This window comes from Pongo pygmaeus, chromosome 1 (assembly GCF_028885625.2).
Source record: "Pongo pygmaeus isolate AG05252 chromosome 1, NHGRI_mPonPyg2-v2.0_pri, whole genome shotgun sequence".
Classification (NCBI taxonomy): domain Eukaryota; kingdom Metazoa; phylum Chordata; class Mammalia; order Primates; family Hominidae; genus Pongo; species Pongo pygmaeus.
In genome coordinates, this window is record NC_072373.2 from 25277741 (window position 1) to 25293035 (window position 15295).

At 43.5% G+C, this 15295-nt stretch overlaps 1 protein-coding gene across 4 annotated transcripts in view; it reads left to right on the plus strand.

Moving 5' to 3' along the window:
* The window catches only part of NVL (nuclear VCP like), a 549783-nt gene that overhangs the window by 436418 nt on the left and 98070 nt on the right, over positions 1-15295 (plus strand). For 2 of the 4 annotated variants that reach the window (XM_054492573.2, XM_054492567.2), the window contains exons 1-2: positions 6237-6377; positions 9988-10061. The exons of 1 other annotated variant lie outside the window; for it this stretch is intronic. In XM_054492573.2, coding sequence (XP_054348548.1) covers positions 6321-6377; positions 9988-10061 — 131 coding nt within the window. In that variant the 5' untranslated portion in view covers positions 6237-6320. Of the gene's footprint in view, positions 1-6037; positions 6378-9987; positions 10062-15295 lie in introns of those variants that run through there. One more of the 4 variants, XM_063672620.1, reaches the window with a different exon arrangement.

The window sequence follows — 15295 nt, forward strand, 5'->3', positions numbered from 1 at the left end:
ATATGAGAGATTCAGGCCAGGAGCAATGGCTCACGCCTGTAATCCCAGCAATTTGGGAGGTGGAGGTGGGCGGATCACTTGAGGTCAGGAGTTTGAGATCAGCCTGGCCAACATAACGAAACCCCATGTCTACTAAAAACACAAAAAAATTAGCCAGGCATGGTGGTGCGTGCCTGTAATTCCAGCTACTTGGGAGGCTGAGGCAGGAGAATCGCTTGAATAGCTTGAAACCCAGGAGGTGGAGATTGCAGTGAGCCAAGCTCATGCCACTGCACTCCAGCCTGGGTGACAGAGTGAGACTCCGTCTCAAAAAATAATAAAAAAAATAGGTAGGGCACAGTGGCTCACCCCTGTAATACCGGCACTTTGGAAGGCCGAAGCAGGCGGATCACCTGAGGTCTGGAGTTCAAGACCAGCCTGGCTAACATGGTAAAACCCCGTTTCTACTAAAAATACAAAAACTTAGCTGGGCATAGTGGTGCACGCCTGTAATCCCAGCTACTTGAGAGGCTGAGGCAGGAGAATTGCTTGAACTCGGGAGGTGGAGGTTGCAGTAAGCCAAGATCACTCTATTGCACTCCAGCTTGGACAACAAGAGCGAAACTCTGTCTCTAAATAAATAAATAAATAAATAAAAAGATTCTATACCGTGGGCTATGAAATCCTTCTACTTCTCGTTTTCTAAATAAATATTTATTGATTTACCAGTTTATTTCCTGTCCCTCTCTAAAGGGACACTCTAGAATATAAGTTCCAAGGCCACATCTGTTTTGGTCATCACTGTTTTTTTTGACTTTGGCATAGTAACTGGTACACAGGAGACAATAAATATTTGTAGAATGAATGTATAAAATGCCAAGCTCAAAATATTATTTTCATTCTATTCAGGATTAGGAACACAAATGAGGCAATCACCTCAAAGAATGATAAACCTGATTAGAAAATGGAATTGTTAGCCATTACCAAATAAAAGAAATCAAAGATTTTTTTTAATCTCAAAAAACTCAAGGCTGGGCGCAGTGGCCCACGCCTGTAATCCCAGCAGTTTGGGAGGCTGAAGCGAGTGGATCACTTGAGGTCAGGAGTTTGAGAGCAGCCTGGCCAATGTGATGAAACACTGTCTCTACCAAAAAATACAAAAGTAAGCTGGGTGTGGTGGCATGTACCTGTAGTCCCAGCTACTCAGGACTGGGGTGGGGTGGGAGAATCGCTTAAACCAGGGAAGTGGCTGGAAGCAGTGGCTCACGCCTGTAATCCCAGCACTTTAGGAGGCCTAGGCGGGTGGATCACGAGGTAAGGAGTTCAAGACCAGCCTGGCCAAGATGATTAAACCCCATCTCTATTAAAAATACAAAAAAATTAGCTGGGTGTGATGGTGAGCACCTGCAATCCCAGCTACTCGAGAGGCTGAAGCAGAGAATTGCTTGAACTTGGGAGTTGGAGGATGCAGTGAGCTGAGATCGTGCCACTGCACTCCAGCCTGGGCGACAGAGCAAGACTACGTCTCAAAAAAACAAAAACAAAAACAAAAAAACCAGGGAAGCAGAGGTTGCAGTGAGCTGAAATCATGCCACTGCACTCTAGCCTGGGCGACAGAGTGGGATGCTCTGTATTAGTCCATTTTCACACTGCTGATAAAGACATACCCAAGACCGGGTAATTTATAAAGAAAAACAGGCTTAATGGACTTATAGTTCCTCATGGCTGGGGAGGTCTCACAATCATGGTGGAAGAGTAAAGGCACGTCTTACATGGTGGCAGACAAGACACAATTAGAGCCAATCGAAAGAGGAAACACCTTATAAAATCATCAGATCTCATGAGACTTATTCACTACTACAAGAACAGTATGGGGGAAACTGCCCCGATGATTAATTTATCTGCCACTGGGTCCTTCCCACAATTTGTAAGAATTATGGAAGCTACCATTCAAGATGAGATTTGAGTGGCGACATAGCCAAACCATATAACCCTGTCTTGAAAAAGAAAAGAAAGGAACATAACAGAACAGAACTCAGTCTCCAGCTCCCGGCAAGCAGGCAGCCTCATTTTTGCATCTCAGTAAGGATCCTCTGACATGCAAACTTCATCTTTTTCTCCACGTTCCTACTATACATACAGTGGTCATACATTGTCCAAACTAGAACCTTTTTGAGAGATAAAAGGAAGACACTGAACATGTGAATGAAAAATGGCCAGACCATATGCAAAAATAGAACTCTCACTCACAATCTGCAGCAACCAGACCAGAAAACCAATATATCATCTACAAGTCAGACATGTAGGAAGTTAGATCACTATCACTAGCAAACAATCCAGGAACCCAGCAACAACCCCCGTAACAAATGGCCCCAGATGGCAAGAACTTTATTAATAAATGATAGCTTTTCTAATTTTTGGAACTGCTGTCAACATAGGACCAAAAAGAAAACCAACTGTGCATCCCAACCAAACACATAGGATGCTCTGCTAGTTCTAGTTAGCCCACCTATAGCTTCCCTATGACAACAGTCTTCAGTTAGGGCATACCTGAAGTCTTCAGTTAGGGCATACCTTCCCCTTTTCCCCAGCATAAAGTTTTCCCACTCCTCTGCCTGTCTTTGAGGCTCTGCCAAAACACAAGTGATGGTGGCTGACTCCCTTGTTATAGCAAACTCTGAACAAATAGTCTTCGCCTCTTCTTATGTATTTGGTCTTCATGTATTTCCACAAAGGGGATACTAGCAATAATTTTGCTGAATCAAAAATCAGGACTGTCCTGAGCAAATCTGGACATAAATCACCCTAGTTATGAAGCACAATTAGACCAGAAGCTGTTTGCTAGTGAAATACTGTATGACGTTTAGGAGAATGAAAGTGTGAAAGACAAAAGATAAAATATGCCACCACCACTAGGTGGGGTTACACCACCAAAGAATGGAGGACGTTTCAATTAAAAAAGGAAGTGCTTAAAGTGTATATGCACTTAGGTTACTGTTAGTAATCTTTTTGGTTTTGATGCATGATACTGTAAATCCAAACATTGCAATCAATGTAAAATGGTCTTCAGGGCAATAATTGATGAAATAATTCCAACGGGAAATGTTCAAGCATATTATCATCTAGTATTAATTCACTTTCAATTATTGTCTTCTGTACCTGAAGCAGTAATGAGATGAACAACACATTCCCTGCCTTTAAGAAGGAGGTGGCTGGGTACAGTGGCTCATGCCTGTAATCCCAGCACTTTGAGAGGCCAAGGCAGGTGAATCACGAGGTCAGGAGTTCAAGACCGGCCTGGCCAATATGGTGAAACCCCATCTCTACTAAAAATACAAAAATTAGCTGGGCATGGTGGCGTGCACCTGGAGTCCCAGCTACTTGGGAGGCTGAGGCTGAGGCAGAAGAATCGCTTGAACCCGGGAGGCGGAGGTTACAGTGAGCCAAGATTGTACCACTGCACTCTAGCCTGGCAACAGAGTGAGACTCTCCACCAAAAAAAAAAAAAGAAGAAGAAGAAGAAGGCAGCATTCTGGAGTACTTCAAGTTTACATAGGAAGGGCTGGTTACATAATTTGTAAGACCCAGTGCAAAATGAAAATAAGGGACAGCTTATTCAGAAAGTATTTCAAGATGGCAATAGTAGAGCATTAAACCACCTGTGGGGCCCTTCTGAGCACAGGGCCCTGTGTGACTGCACAGGTCACACACCCATGAAGTCAACCTTAAGTGTAGGACAGTATTCTATGACAAATTATAGACTAATAAACTATGTTGCCTAGTACCTGTCGTGATACTACTAGGCCTTTCAATGTGGTTGTTTGTTTTTTTGAGACAGAGTTTTGCTCTTGTTGCCCAGGCTAGAGTGCAATGGTGCAATCTCAGCTCACTGCAACCTCTGCCTCCCAGATTCAAGTGATTCTCCTGCCTCAGCCTCCCAAGTAGCTAGGATTACAGGCATGCGCCACCACGCCCGGATAATTTTGTATTTTTAGTAGAGGCAGGGTTTCACCACATTGGTCAGGCTGGTCTTGAACTCCTGACCTCAGGTGATCCACCTGCCTCTGCCTCCCAAAGCGCTGGGAGTATAGGCATGAGCCACCATGACCGGCCTCAGTGTGTTTTCATTCTATGTTGGACATTTGGCATGCACAGAATTACATTTCATTTTAAAAATTACTAAGCATTGACTACATTTGTACTATATGCTGTTGGGAATCTTTGCTAACATTTAATGTAATCAAGTACATAAATACCTAATCTAATTTTTTAAATGTTATAAAAAGTTACAGTTATAATTCTTCCACTTTTCCCCACAAGCCTGAAGTGCAGAGCAGAGACTGAAACTAGTAGGCACTCAATAAACACTTGTTGAATGAATGCAAGAAGGCTGGAAAGTCCAATATCAAGGAGTTATTATTTGGTGAGGGCCTTCTTGCTGTGTCATCTCATGGCAAAAGGCAGAATGGCAACAAAAGAGCCAAATTTTATTCAGCCTTAAAAGTGAAGGAAAGGCCAGGTGCGGTGGCTCATACCTGTAATCCCAGCACTTTGGGAGGCCAAGGCAGGTGGATCACCTGACGTCAGGAGTTGGAGATCAGCCTAGCCAACATGGCAAAACGCCATTTCTACTAAAAATACAAAAAATTAGCCCGGCGTGGTGGCGCACACCTGTAGTCCCAACTACTCGGGAGGCTGAGGTGGTAGAATCTCTTGAACCCAGGAGGCGAAGGTTGCAGTGAGCCAAGATTGCGCCACTGCACTCCAGCCTGGGCGACAGAGCAAGATTCTGTCTCAGAAAAAAAAAAAAGAAAAAAAAGAAGAAGGAAATTCTAACACATGCTATATGAGGGCATTAAGCTAAGAAACAAGCCAGTCACAAAAGTCAAATACTGGAAGATTCCACTTATATGAGGAAGTTAGTGTAGTCAAAATCATAAAGACAGTAAGTAGAATGGTAGTTGCCAGGGGCTGGGGGGAGGGAAGAATGGGGAGTTATTTTTTAATTAGTATAGAGTTTCAGTTTTACAAAATGAAAAGAGTTCTGGAGCTAAACGGCAGTGACGGCTGCATATTATGAATGTATTAATATCACTTAACTGCACAATTTATAATGTTTAAGATGGTAAATGTTCTTATATTTTACAACTAAAAAAATTAAAATAAAAACTACATATAGTGAAGAAGTAGGAAATGAAATTGCAACCAAAGGGATCAATATTTTGAGTGGGAATTCTAATACTTAATTCAGTGCTAATTTTTATATTTTTAGTAAAGACAAGGTTTCACCATGTTGGCCAGGCTGGTCGTGAACTCCTGACCTCAAGTGATCTTCCTGACCTCAAGTGATCTGCCTGCCTCGGCCTCCCAAAGTGCTGGGATTACAGGTGTGAGCCACCGTGCCCGGCCTCACACCCTTCTCTTAATTCCATTTTCTCCTCCCCTCTGCCCCTTAATATACTGCACTTAACCTTGTCATAAGCCAAGTAGGACCTGAAATAAGAATACTCAAAACACGGTTGAAATAAACAAGAAGACAGAAACTAAAGCCAGCATTTTTTTTTTTTTTTTTAATGCTTGGTAACTGTCCCTTTGTGTCTCCCTAAGTGCAGGATAAACTTCTTGGGGCAAATACAAACGTTTGATAAAATTCTGGGCCAAGGAGTCTTGCACTGGATATATTCAACAAATTACCTGCCGATGATAACAGCGTAAGTCAAACGAGTTCTAAAAGTAACAAATGACTTAGTTATCTGGATAAATCCGTCCTTCCTTTTCTTTTTCACCTAGCCCTTTTGTCGGGCCTCTAAAAGGTAAGGTAACTACGTGGGAAAGCAAGCAGCGGCTGGTGATGTGTTTTTACCCTGATTTTATCACTCCAAGTATCTACCGTCGCTGGTTTTGCGAAGACTAGCTTTGTATCAGAATGAAGTGTGGCTGGAACGCCTGAGGAAAGCAAACCAAGTTTTCCAGCGGACGCCGTCGACAGCGTCTCCGCACACCGCGCCGGGGCAGGAACTTCCTCCCGCCTGGTTCGCCCGGCCGGGAACCAATAAAGTTGAGCGCTTTCAAAGGGGTCCTAATCTTCCAGGGCCCACTGGGCAGGCCTGCAAAATAAGGCCCGTAGAAACTCTTTGAGGTTTCCAAGTCTTCTCCCTCTCCTCGGAATTTTTTCCTCCTCATTCGCATTACTTTTATTCTGACGGAAACGGCGCGGGCTAGGCCCCAGGAGAGGCGCATATCAGGTGCAATTGGCCCGGCGATCGCGGCGGGCAACCCCTACGAGGACCCCGGTTGACTTGGAGCTGGCTGTCCGAGCTGTGGCTTGGAAGACCGACGCGATGAAGCCCAGACCTGCAGGGTTCGTGGATAATAAACTCAAGCAGCGAGTGATCCAGGTGTGTATTCTGCACCGCTCGGCCTCGCCAAGGGCCCCGATCGCTGCCCCAGGGTTCCACTCCCCTTTTGTCGGGTGGCATCCAGGTGGAACTCAACTAGTCTTCTTTCCCTAGTCTGGGTCTGGGCGTGCGTCTATTCCTCCTTAGCTGGTGGTGCCGGGGCCTTCCCTACCCACGTTGGTGCGGAGTCTCAGGGAGAAGCCGGGGACGGTGGGAGGGTGCAGCTTGGTGGGGCTGCCCAGGTTATCTGGTCGTCTTCAGTGCAGATCATTCAGTAGAGTGGAGTTAGCCTTTGAATTTTAACCTCTTTGGCTTGTGAAGTTAGTACAGGAATGGTCTTCAAACGCTCGCATTGTAAGAGGTCCTTGAGAAGGGGTGGCATAAATAATACGTTAATTTCCGTTCTCAAGGAACTTACACACTAAAACGAGGTAACGTGGGTCTGGCAACAGTAACAGGCACTTTGCCTACGGTTTTCTCATTTTCATGACCACCAGTAAAAAGCAGTGTGTGGCAAATACCTTAGAATGTAAGCAAGCAGTCTGAGTTAAAAGGCAGGAGAGAATTTTCTTCACTTAGGAATTTGTGAGCTACACATTCTCCTTGTTTTTCTTTCACTTCACCAGCCCCTAAACAATCTCCTTTACGGACCCATCTTTTCCTGCTAACTTGTAAATGTTGGAAGTGCTCTGAGCCACTGTTCTCTTACCTCCCCTTCCTCCTCTTTCCTCATACACCTTTCTTATCTATCCATACTTCCTATGTGATCTCATTTAGTCTAATAACCTTTGAATAGTATCTACATATTCTATTATCTATATATTTATTTCATTTTATTTTTATTTTTCTGAGACATAGTCTCGCTCTGTTGCCCAGGCTAGAGTGCAGTGGCTGTTTATGGGCACAATCATAGCTCACTGTACCCTCGGCCTCCCTGGCTCAAGTGATCCTCCCTCCTCAGCCTCCCCAGTAGCTGGGACTACAGGTGTGCACCACCACACCTGGCTAATTTATTATTATTATTATTTGTAGAGACGGGGTTCCACTATGTTATTCTGGCTGGTCTCTGACTCCTGGGCTCAAGCGATCGGGCCTCAGCCTCCCAAAGTGCTGGGATTACCGGTGCAAGCTGTTGCAGTGGCCTCTATATATTTATGACTGCTAAATTTATATCTCCAGTCCAGATTTTATCTTGAAGTACAGATTGATATATCCAGCTGCCTAATCAGCATATCTCCAAATTAAAATGGCCAAGTGGAACTTGTGATTTTTTCTTCCTTCAAACCTGCCCTTTCTTAGTGTTCTGTATTTCGGTAAATGATACTACCATTCATCCAGTTGTTAAGGCCAAAAACCTTAAGGATCATTCTGAGTCTTTCTTTCATTTCCTGTATACCATCTCTCAACAGCCTGATTGGCTTTACTTTCAAAATATATTCCAAGTACTTCTTACTGTCTTTCCCTATAAACATCTTAGTCCAAACCATCATCTCTACCTTATACTATTGCAATAGCCTCCTAACTGATCTCTCTGATTCTGCTTTTACCTAAAGCCTATTCCCCACAGAGCAGCCAGAGACATCTAATTTTTTTTTTTTTTTTTCGCTCACTGCAACCTCTGCCTCCTGGGTTCAAGCGATTCTCCTGCCTCAGCCTCCCAAGTAGGTGGGATTACAAGTGCATGCCATCACACCTGGCTAATTTTTGTATTTTTAGTAGAGATGGGGTTTTACCATGTTGGCCAGGCTAGTCTCGAACTCCTGACCTCAGGTGATCTGCCCGCCTCAGCCTCCCAAAGTGCTGGGATTACAAGCATGGCCAAGACATCCTTTTAAAGGGAAAAATTGGGCTAGGGGAGGGATAGCATTAGGAGAAATACCTAATGTAGATGACGGGTTGATGGGTGCAGGAAACCACCATGGCACCTGTATACCTATGTAACAAACCTGCATGTTCTGCACATGTATCCCAGAACTTAAAGTATAATTTAAAAAAAAAAAAAGGGAAAAATCAGAGCTTGCCATAGCCCTGCTCAAAACCTTTTAGTGGAGTCACAGACATCTAGAGTAAAACCCAGTGTAAAAAGCCCTGCATATCCTGGCCTCTGTTGTCCTAGTTTACTTTTCCTCTCCTGTCCCAACCACACAGACCTTCTCAAACATGCCAAGCACAGGACCTTTGTTCTCGTTGTTCAGTCACTCTGAATTACTCTTCCTCTGGATGTTCCCATGTCCCACAACTTGTTCCTTCACTTTATTCAGGTTTCTGAGCAGTGACTCCTAATTACTGGATCTAGTGGCCTCTTCTCTGTCCTCACACTTGACTCTTTTCAGCGTTTGACATAATCAGTTTTCCTCTATAGCTTTCACTTTGGTTCATTATAAAAGTACAAATTGAATATCCCTTATTCTAAATGCTTAAGACCAAAAAATGTTTCAGATTGATTTTTTTTCAGGTTTTGGAATGTTTGCATATACATAATGAGATATTTGGGAATGGGACCCAAGTTAAACATGAAGTTTATTTATGTTTCATGTACACCTTACACACATAGCATGAAGATAGTCTTACACAATATTTTAAATAAATTTTCACTTATCTATATATTTAATTTAATTTTAATTTTTTATTTTTGAGACTGGGTCTAGCTCTGTCACCCAGGCTGGAGTGCAGTGGTGTGAACACTACTCACTGCCATCTCAAACTCGTGGGGTCAAGTGATTCTCCCACCTCAGCCTCCCATGTAGCTGGGACCACAGGTATGCACCACCATGTCTGGCTAATTTTAAAATTTTTTGTAGAGATGAGATCTTACCATCTTGCCCAGGCTGGTCTCGAACACCTGGACTCAAGCAATCCTCCGGCCTTGGCCTCTCAAAGTGCTGGGATTACAGGTGTGAGCCACCACGCCCAGGCTTATTTATTTATTTATTTTTGAGACAAGGTCTCGTTCTCTTATCCAGGCTGGAGTGCAATGGCTCGATCATAGCTCACTGCAACCCCTAAGTCTGGGCTTAAGCGATCTCCCACCTTGGCCTCCCAAAATGCTGGGAGTATAAGCACAAGCCACAACACCCAACCAACTTTTTAATTTTTTTGTAGAGATGAGGTCAAACTTTGTTGCCCAGGGTGGTCTCAAACTCCTGGGCTCCCAGAGTGTTGGGATTACAGGTATAAGCCACCATGCCCTGCCAAAAGGTGATTTAATATTGAAACTAAATTGCCTCAAGCTAGTAGTTCTGCAGATCTGACAGATGTCAAATATCACTGTGTTCCTTGAAGTTTAAAATATCCCCTCCTACCCTTATGAGTTTATTGCAGTGTTCTGGGGTGTTTGGAAACCTAGGATATCAGTAAGTAAGCCCTACTTACTGCCTTATAACTATTCTAATAATTATTAGTATTGTATTATAGTGATTAATAATGTTAATTAAATTTTCTGATTTCATACTTGACAATTATTTGATTACTTTTATTTATGTTTCTGGTACACTTTATTAATGAAGAGTTTATCTTAAAGTATAATGTGTTCAGATAGCTCAATCTGTTGATTAAAATCACTGAGTTTGAAATATTGAGTGTTTTGTATTTGTTATATTTTCTGTTTTAGTACCTTACCAGTAACAAATGTGGCAAATATGTGGACATTGGAGTCTTAGCGTCTGATTTACAAAGAATGTACAGGTAAATAAATATAGTTTCCAGATCCTTGGATTTTTATGTCTCCTTTACCATTTTAAAAGTTTATATCCTGCTTAAATTTCCAGTTGATATCAATAGCTGCTGGCATTAGTTCACCAATCCATAATCTTGGAACTCAATTCGGTTATGCAAACATTTATCAAATACCTATTATGTGGAGTAAGATGTCTTTTGTACTGTGGGAAATGGGTCGCTGCTTATCTTTTAGTACCTCACAGTCTGGTCAAGAGATAGAGATGTTATTATATCACTTCCCTTCCTGCTTCATTAGAAAATTAAAACCAGGCCAGGCATAATGGCTCATGCCTGTAATCTCAACACTTTGGGAGGCTGAGGTGGGAGGATGGCTTAAGCCCAGGAGTTTGAGACCAGCCTGGGCAACATGGTGAAACCCCATCTGTACAAAAAATATACAAAAATTTGCCAGGCTTGGTGGCATGCACCTGTGGTCCCACCTACTTGGGAGGCTGAGGTGGGAGGATCACTTGAGCCCAGGAGGTCAAGGCTGTAGTGAGCTGTGGTCACGCCACTGCACTCTAACCTCAGTGACAGAATAAGATCCTGTCCCAAAAAAGAAAGAAAGAAAATTAAAACCATCACCAGCAGGTATGATCTCCCTGAGTTTCCTGACTCCTTTCTTTTTGAGACAGAATTTCACTCTTGTTGCCCAGGCTGGAGTGCAATGGCATGAACTCGGCTCACCGCAACCCCTGCTTCTCAGGTTCAAGCAATTCTCCTGCCTCGGCCTCCCAAGTAGCTGGGATTACAGGCATGTGCCACCGTACCCGGGTAATTTTGTATTTTTAGTAGAGACAGGGTTTTATCATGTTGGCCAGGCTGGTCTCAAACTCCTGACCTCAGGTGATCCGCCCACCTTGGCCTCCCAAATTGCTGGGATTATAGGCATGAGCCACAGCACCCAGCCTCTTTTTTTTTTTTTTTTAAATACAATTTTTATTTTTATTTTTTGTGGAGACAGGGCCTTCTGTATTTGCCCAGGTTGGTCTTGAACACCTGACCTCAAGTCATCCTTCCACCTTCGCCTCCCTAAGTGCTAGGATGACACGCATGAACCACCATGCCCAGCCAGCTTCCTGAGTCTTTTTTTTTTTTTTTTTCTGAGACAGAGTCTTGCTCTGTCGCCCAGGCTGGAGTGCAGTGGCGCGATCTCGGCTCACTGCGAGCTCCGCCTCCTGGGTTTAAGTGATTCTCCTGCCTCAGCCTCCTGAGTAGCTGGGATTACAGGCGTGTGCTAACCACACCCAACTAATTTTTGTATTTTTAATAGAGATAGTGTTTCACCATGTTGGCCAGGCTGGTCTTGAACTCCTGACCTCAGGTGATCCGCCTACCTCAGCCTCCTGAAGTGCTGGGGTTATAGGTGGGAGCCACTGCACCTGGCCAAGCATACCTTATTTATTTCTAAAGCCTCTATCTCCAAATGCAGTCATATTCTGAGGTACTGGGGGTTAGGACATCAACATAAGAATATAAGGGAAACACAATTCAGCTTATTGGACTCTGTCCTGTGGCTCCCAAAATTCATGTCCTTCTCATGTGCAGATACATTCATTCCATTCCACAAGCCCCAAAAATCTTAACTCATTTTCGCATCAACTCTTAAGTCCAAACTCTCATCTAAATATCATCTAAATCAGGCCAGATGCAAGGACTGACACCTATAATCCCAGCATTTTGAGGGGCCAATGGCTTAAGGCCATAGAGTTCAAGACCAGCTTGGGGAACATAGTAAGACCCCATCTCTACAAAATGAAAATAGAAATAATTAGCTGGGCATGGTGGCCTGAACCTGTAGTCCTTGCTACTCGAGAGGCTGAGGTGGGAGGATCGCTTGAGCCCAGGAATTCAAGGTTGCAGTGAGCTATGATTGCACCAGTGCACTCCAGCTGGGTAACAGAGCAAGACCCTGTCTCTAAAAATAAAATAAATAAAAATAATGTTATCTAAATTAATTGGTAATGGCTGAGATTCAAGGTATGATTTATCCTGGGGCAAAATTCCTCTTCATCTATTAACCTGTGAAACCAGACAAGTTATCTGCTTCCAAAATACAGGCATGTGCTATATAACAGTGTTTCAGTCAATGACGGACCTCATGTATGATGGTGATCCCATAAGATTATTACATCATATTTGTACTGTACCTTTTCTGTGTTTAGATATGTTTAAATACACAATACTATTGTGTTACAGTTGCCTATAGTATTTAGTACAATAATATGCTGTATAGGTTTGTAGGCACAGTAGGCTATACCATGTAGTCTAGGTGTGTAATAGGCTAGCCCATCTAGGTTTGTGTAAGTACACTCTTACTTATTTTTGTTTTCACACAATGAAAATGCCTAATGATACACTTCTCAGAATGTGTCTCCATTGTTTAGTGATGCACAATTGTACAATGGTGGGACAGGCATAGGTGTAGGTTAGACATTCATTCCTATTCTAAAAGAGAGCAATTGGAAAAAAGAAAGGGTTATGGGTCCCAAGCAAGTCTAAAACCAAACAGGGCAAATGTCATTAGATTTTCAGGCTTTAGAATAATCTTCTTTGGCTTGATGCCCTGCCCTGTGGGCTCAGTAGGGTGGTGATCCTGCCCTGTTACCTAGGAGGAGACAGCTCCACCTGCCGGACCTGTGCCCTCTGGGCCTGTGTTGGCAGTGGCAGCCCTGCCTTCTTTTGAGCCTCCTTAAGGGTCATTCTTCCCTTTTCTTGAAGGATAACTTGTGTTCACAGCTGGATGGTTTTATTGGCCCTGTCCTATAGAATCCTGGAAGTCCAAAGCCTTCCTTAATTTTGTCCCCATCTCGGTCCCTTCAGTCCAAGCTGGCAGTGTTTCTGTTGCTTTAACCGCATCTCTATTCCTGGCTTCTGCTGAGATGGCTGACTGGATCCATAAGTCATATGCTGGTAATCGCTTTAGCAAATTGTTGTCCCCCCACACCCTTGATGTTCTTTTTAGATTATGCTTTTTCATTTTTTACAATATGAATAAACTGAGAATTTTCCAATCTTCAGGTTCTGGTTTCCTTTTTGTTGAATAATTCCTGCTTTATCTCTCTCTATACTGTAAAATTTTACTGTAAGCAGCAAGGAGAAATCAGGCTACACTTCAACACTTTGCTTGGAAATATGAGTGAAATATCTAGATTCATCACTTACAAGTTCTACTTTTAAAACAGTAAAAACACAAGTCCTCTGCCAGTTCATAACATGGACTGCCTTTCTTCCAATTTCCAATATCCTGCTTCTCACTTCTGTCTGAGACCTCACCAGAAGCATCTTTAACATGCATATTTCTAATAGCACTCTCTCTCTCTGTGTGTATAACTATAGAACCTTCCTGTACAGCTCTTCTCTTGTCTTTCTGAGCTCTTACCAGAATTGCCTTCAGTGTCCTTTTTTTTTTTTTTGGAGATGGAGTCTCACTCTGTCACCCAGGCTGGAGTGCAGTGGCGCAATCTCAGCTCACTGCAACCTCTGCCTCCCGGGTTCAAGCGATTCTCCTGCCTCAGCCTCCCGAGTGGCTGGGACTACGGGTGCACGCCACCATGCCTGGCTAATTTTTTGTATTTTAGTAGTGACAGGGTTTCACCGTGTTGCCCAGCTGGTCTTGAACTCCTGAGCTCAGGCAATCTGCCCACTTCAGCCTCCCAACATGCTAGGATTACAGGCGTTAGCCACCACGCCCTGCAGTGTCCATATTTCTAACAGCAGTCACTTCAGAGCCATCTAGGTTTCTTCTAACATGCACCTCAAAACTCTCTGGCCTCTACTACCTAGTTCCGAAACCATTTCTACATTTTAAGGTATTTGTCACAGTAGCACTATACTTACCAGTACCAAAATCTGTATTAGGAAGGAAGAAAAGAAGAGAAACTAAGACAGAAAGCTTTTTAAAACAATAGTATACCTCACTTTGGCTATCACTCAGTAGTATTTTTCCTTCTCCTTATCAGAATTTATTTAATGAGTGGTCTAAGGCCAGGGCACAGTGGCTCACACCTGTAATTTTAGCACTTAGAGAGGCTGACACAGGAGGATCGCTTGAGGCTAGGAGTTTGAGACCAGCCTGGGCAACATAGCAAGATTCTGTCTCTACAAAAATAAAAATAAAAAATTAGCGTGGCATGCACCTGTAGTTGGTCCTAGCTACTCAGGAAGTTGAGGCAGGAGGATCACTTGAGGCCAGGAATTCAAGGCTGCAGTGAGCTACGATTGTACCGCTGCACTGAAGTGTGGGTGACAGAGCAAGACCCTGTCTCTTAAAAAATAAAAATAAAGACTAAACTAAGATTGTTTCTATCCCCACCACTCACTCCATTGAAATCTATGAGTTGTGTTTTGTTGGTAACCTTTTTTCTTAGTTGGTGGTATGACTGTTACTCAGCCAGTCACCCAGGTTAATCTATATGTTGTCCACTTCCTTCTACCTAGCCTTGAATCCCCCTGCCATGTCTATAATAAGTCTCCAAGAAGCCTTGCTGTGGTCTCTTAAATATTTCATGATGCCTGTTCTCTCCTTTCCCTACCATTACTATACTAGCCTAATCCAGAGCCTCATTATTTCTTGTCTAGACTACTGTTTCAGTTTTTGATTTTTTTTTTTTTTTTTGAGATGGAGTCTTACTCTGTTGCCCAGGGTGGAGTGCAGCGGCACTATCTCGGCTCACTGCAACCTCCGCCTCCAGGGTTCAAGTGACTCTCCTGCCTCAGCCTCCCAAGTAGCCAGGACTACAGGTGCACGCCACCACACCCAGCTAATTTTTGTATTTTTAGTAGAGATGGGGTTTCGCCATGTTGGCCAGGCTGGTCTTGAACTCCTGACCTCAAGTGATCCTCCCGCCTTGGCCTCCCAAAGTGTTAGGCATGAGCCACTACACATGTTAGGCATTAGCCACTACACCTGGCCTGTATCAGCTTTTAAACATTCTGCCTACATCCATTTGCCATCTTCTCTTATCCAGGTGTTGGCAAACTATGGCCCTCAAACCAGTTCCTGCCTGCCACCTTGTTTTGTGTGGCCCATGAGCTAAGAATCGCTTTTACGTCTTTCTTTCTCTCTTTGTTTAATTTTTAATTATTTAATTATTTATTTATTTATTTATTTTTTGGAGACAGTCTCGCTCTGTCATCCAGGTTGGAGTGCAGTGGCGCAGTCTCAGCTCACTGCAGCTTCAGCCCCCTGGGCTCATCCT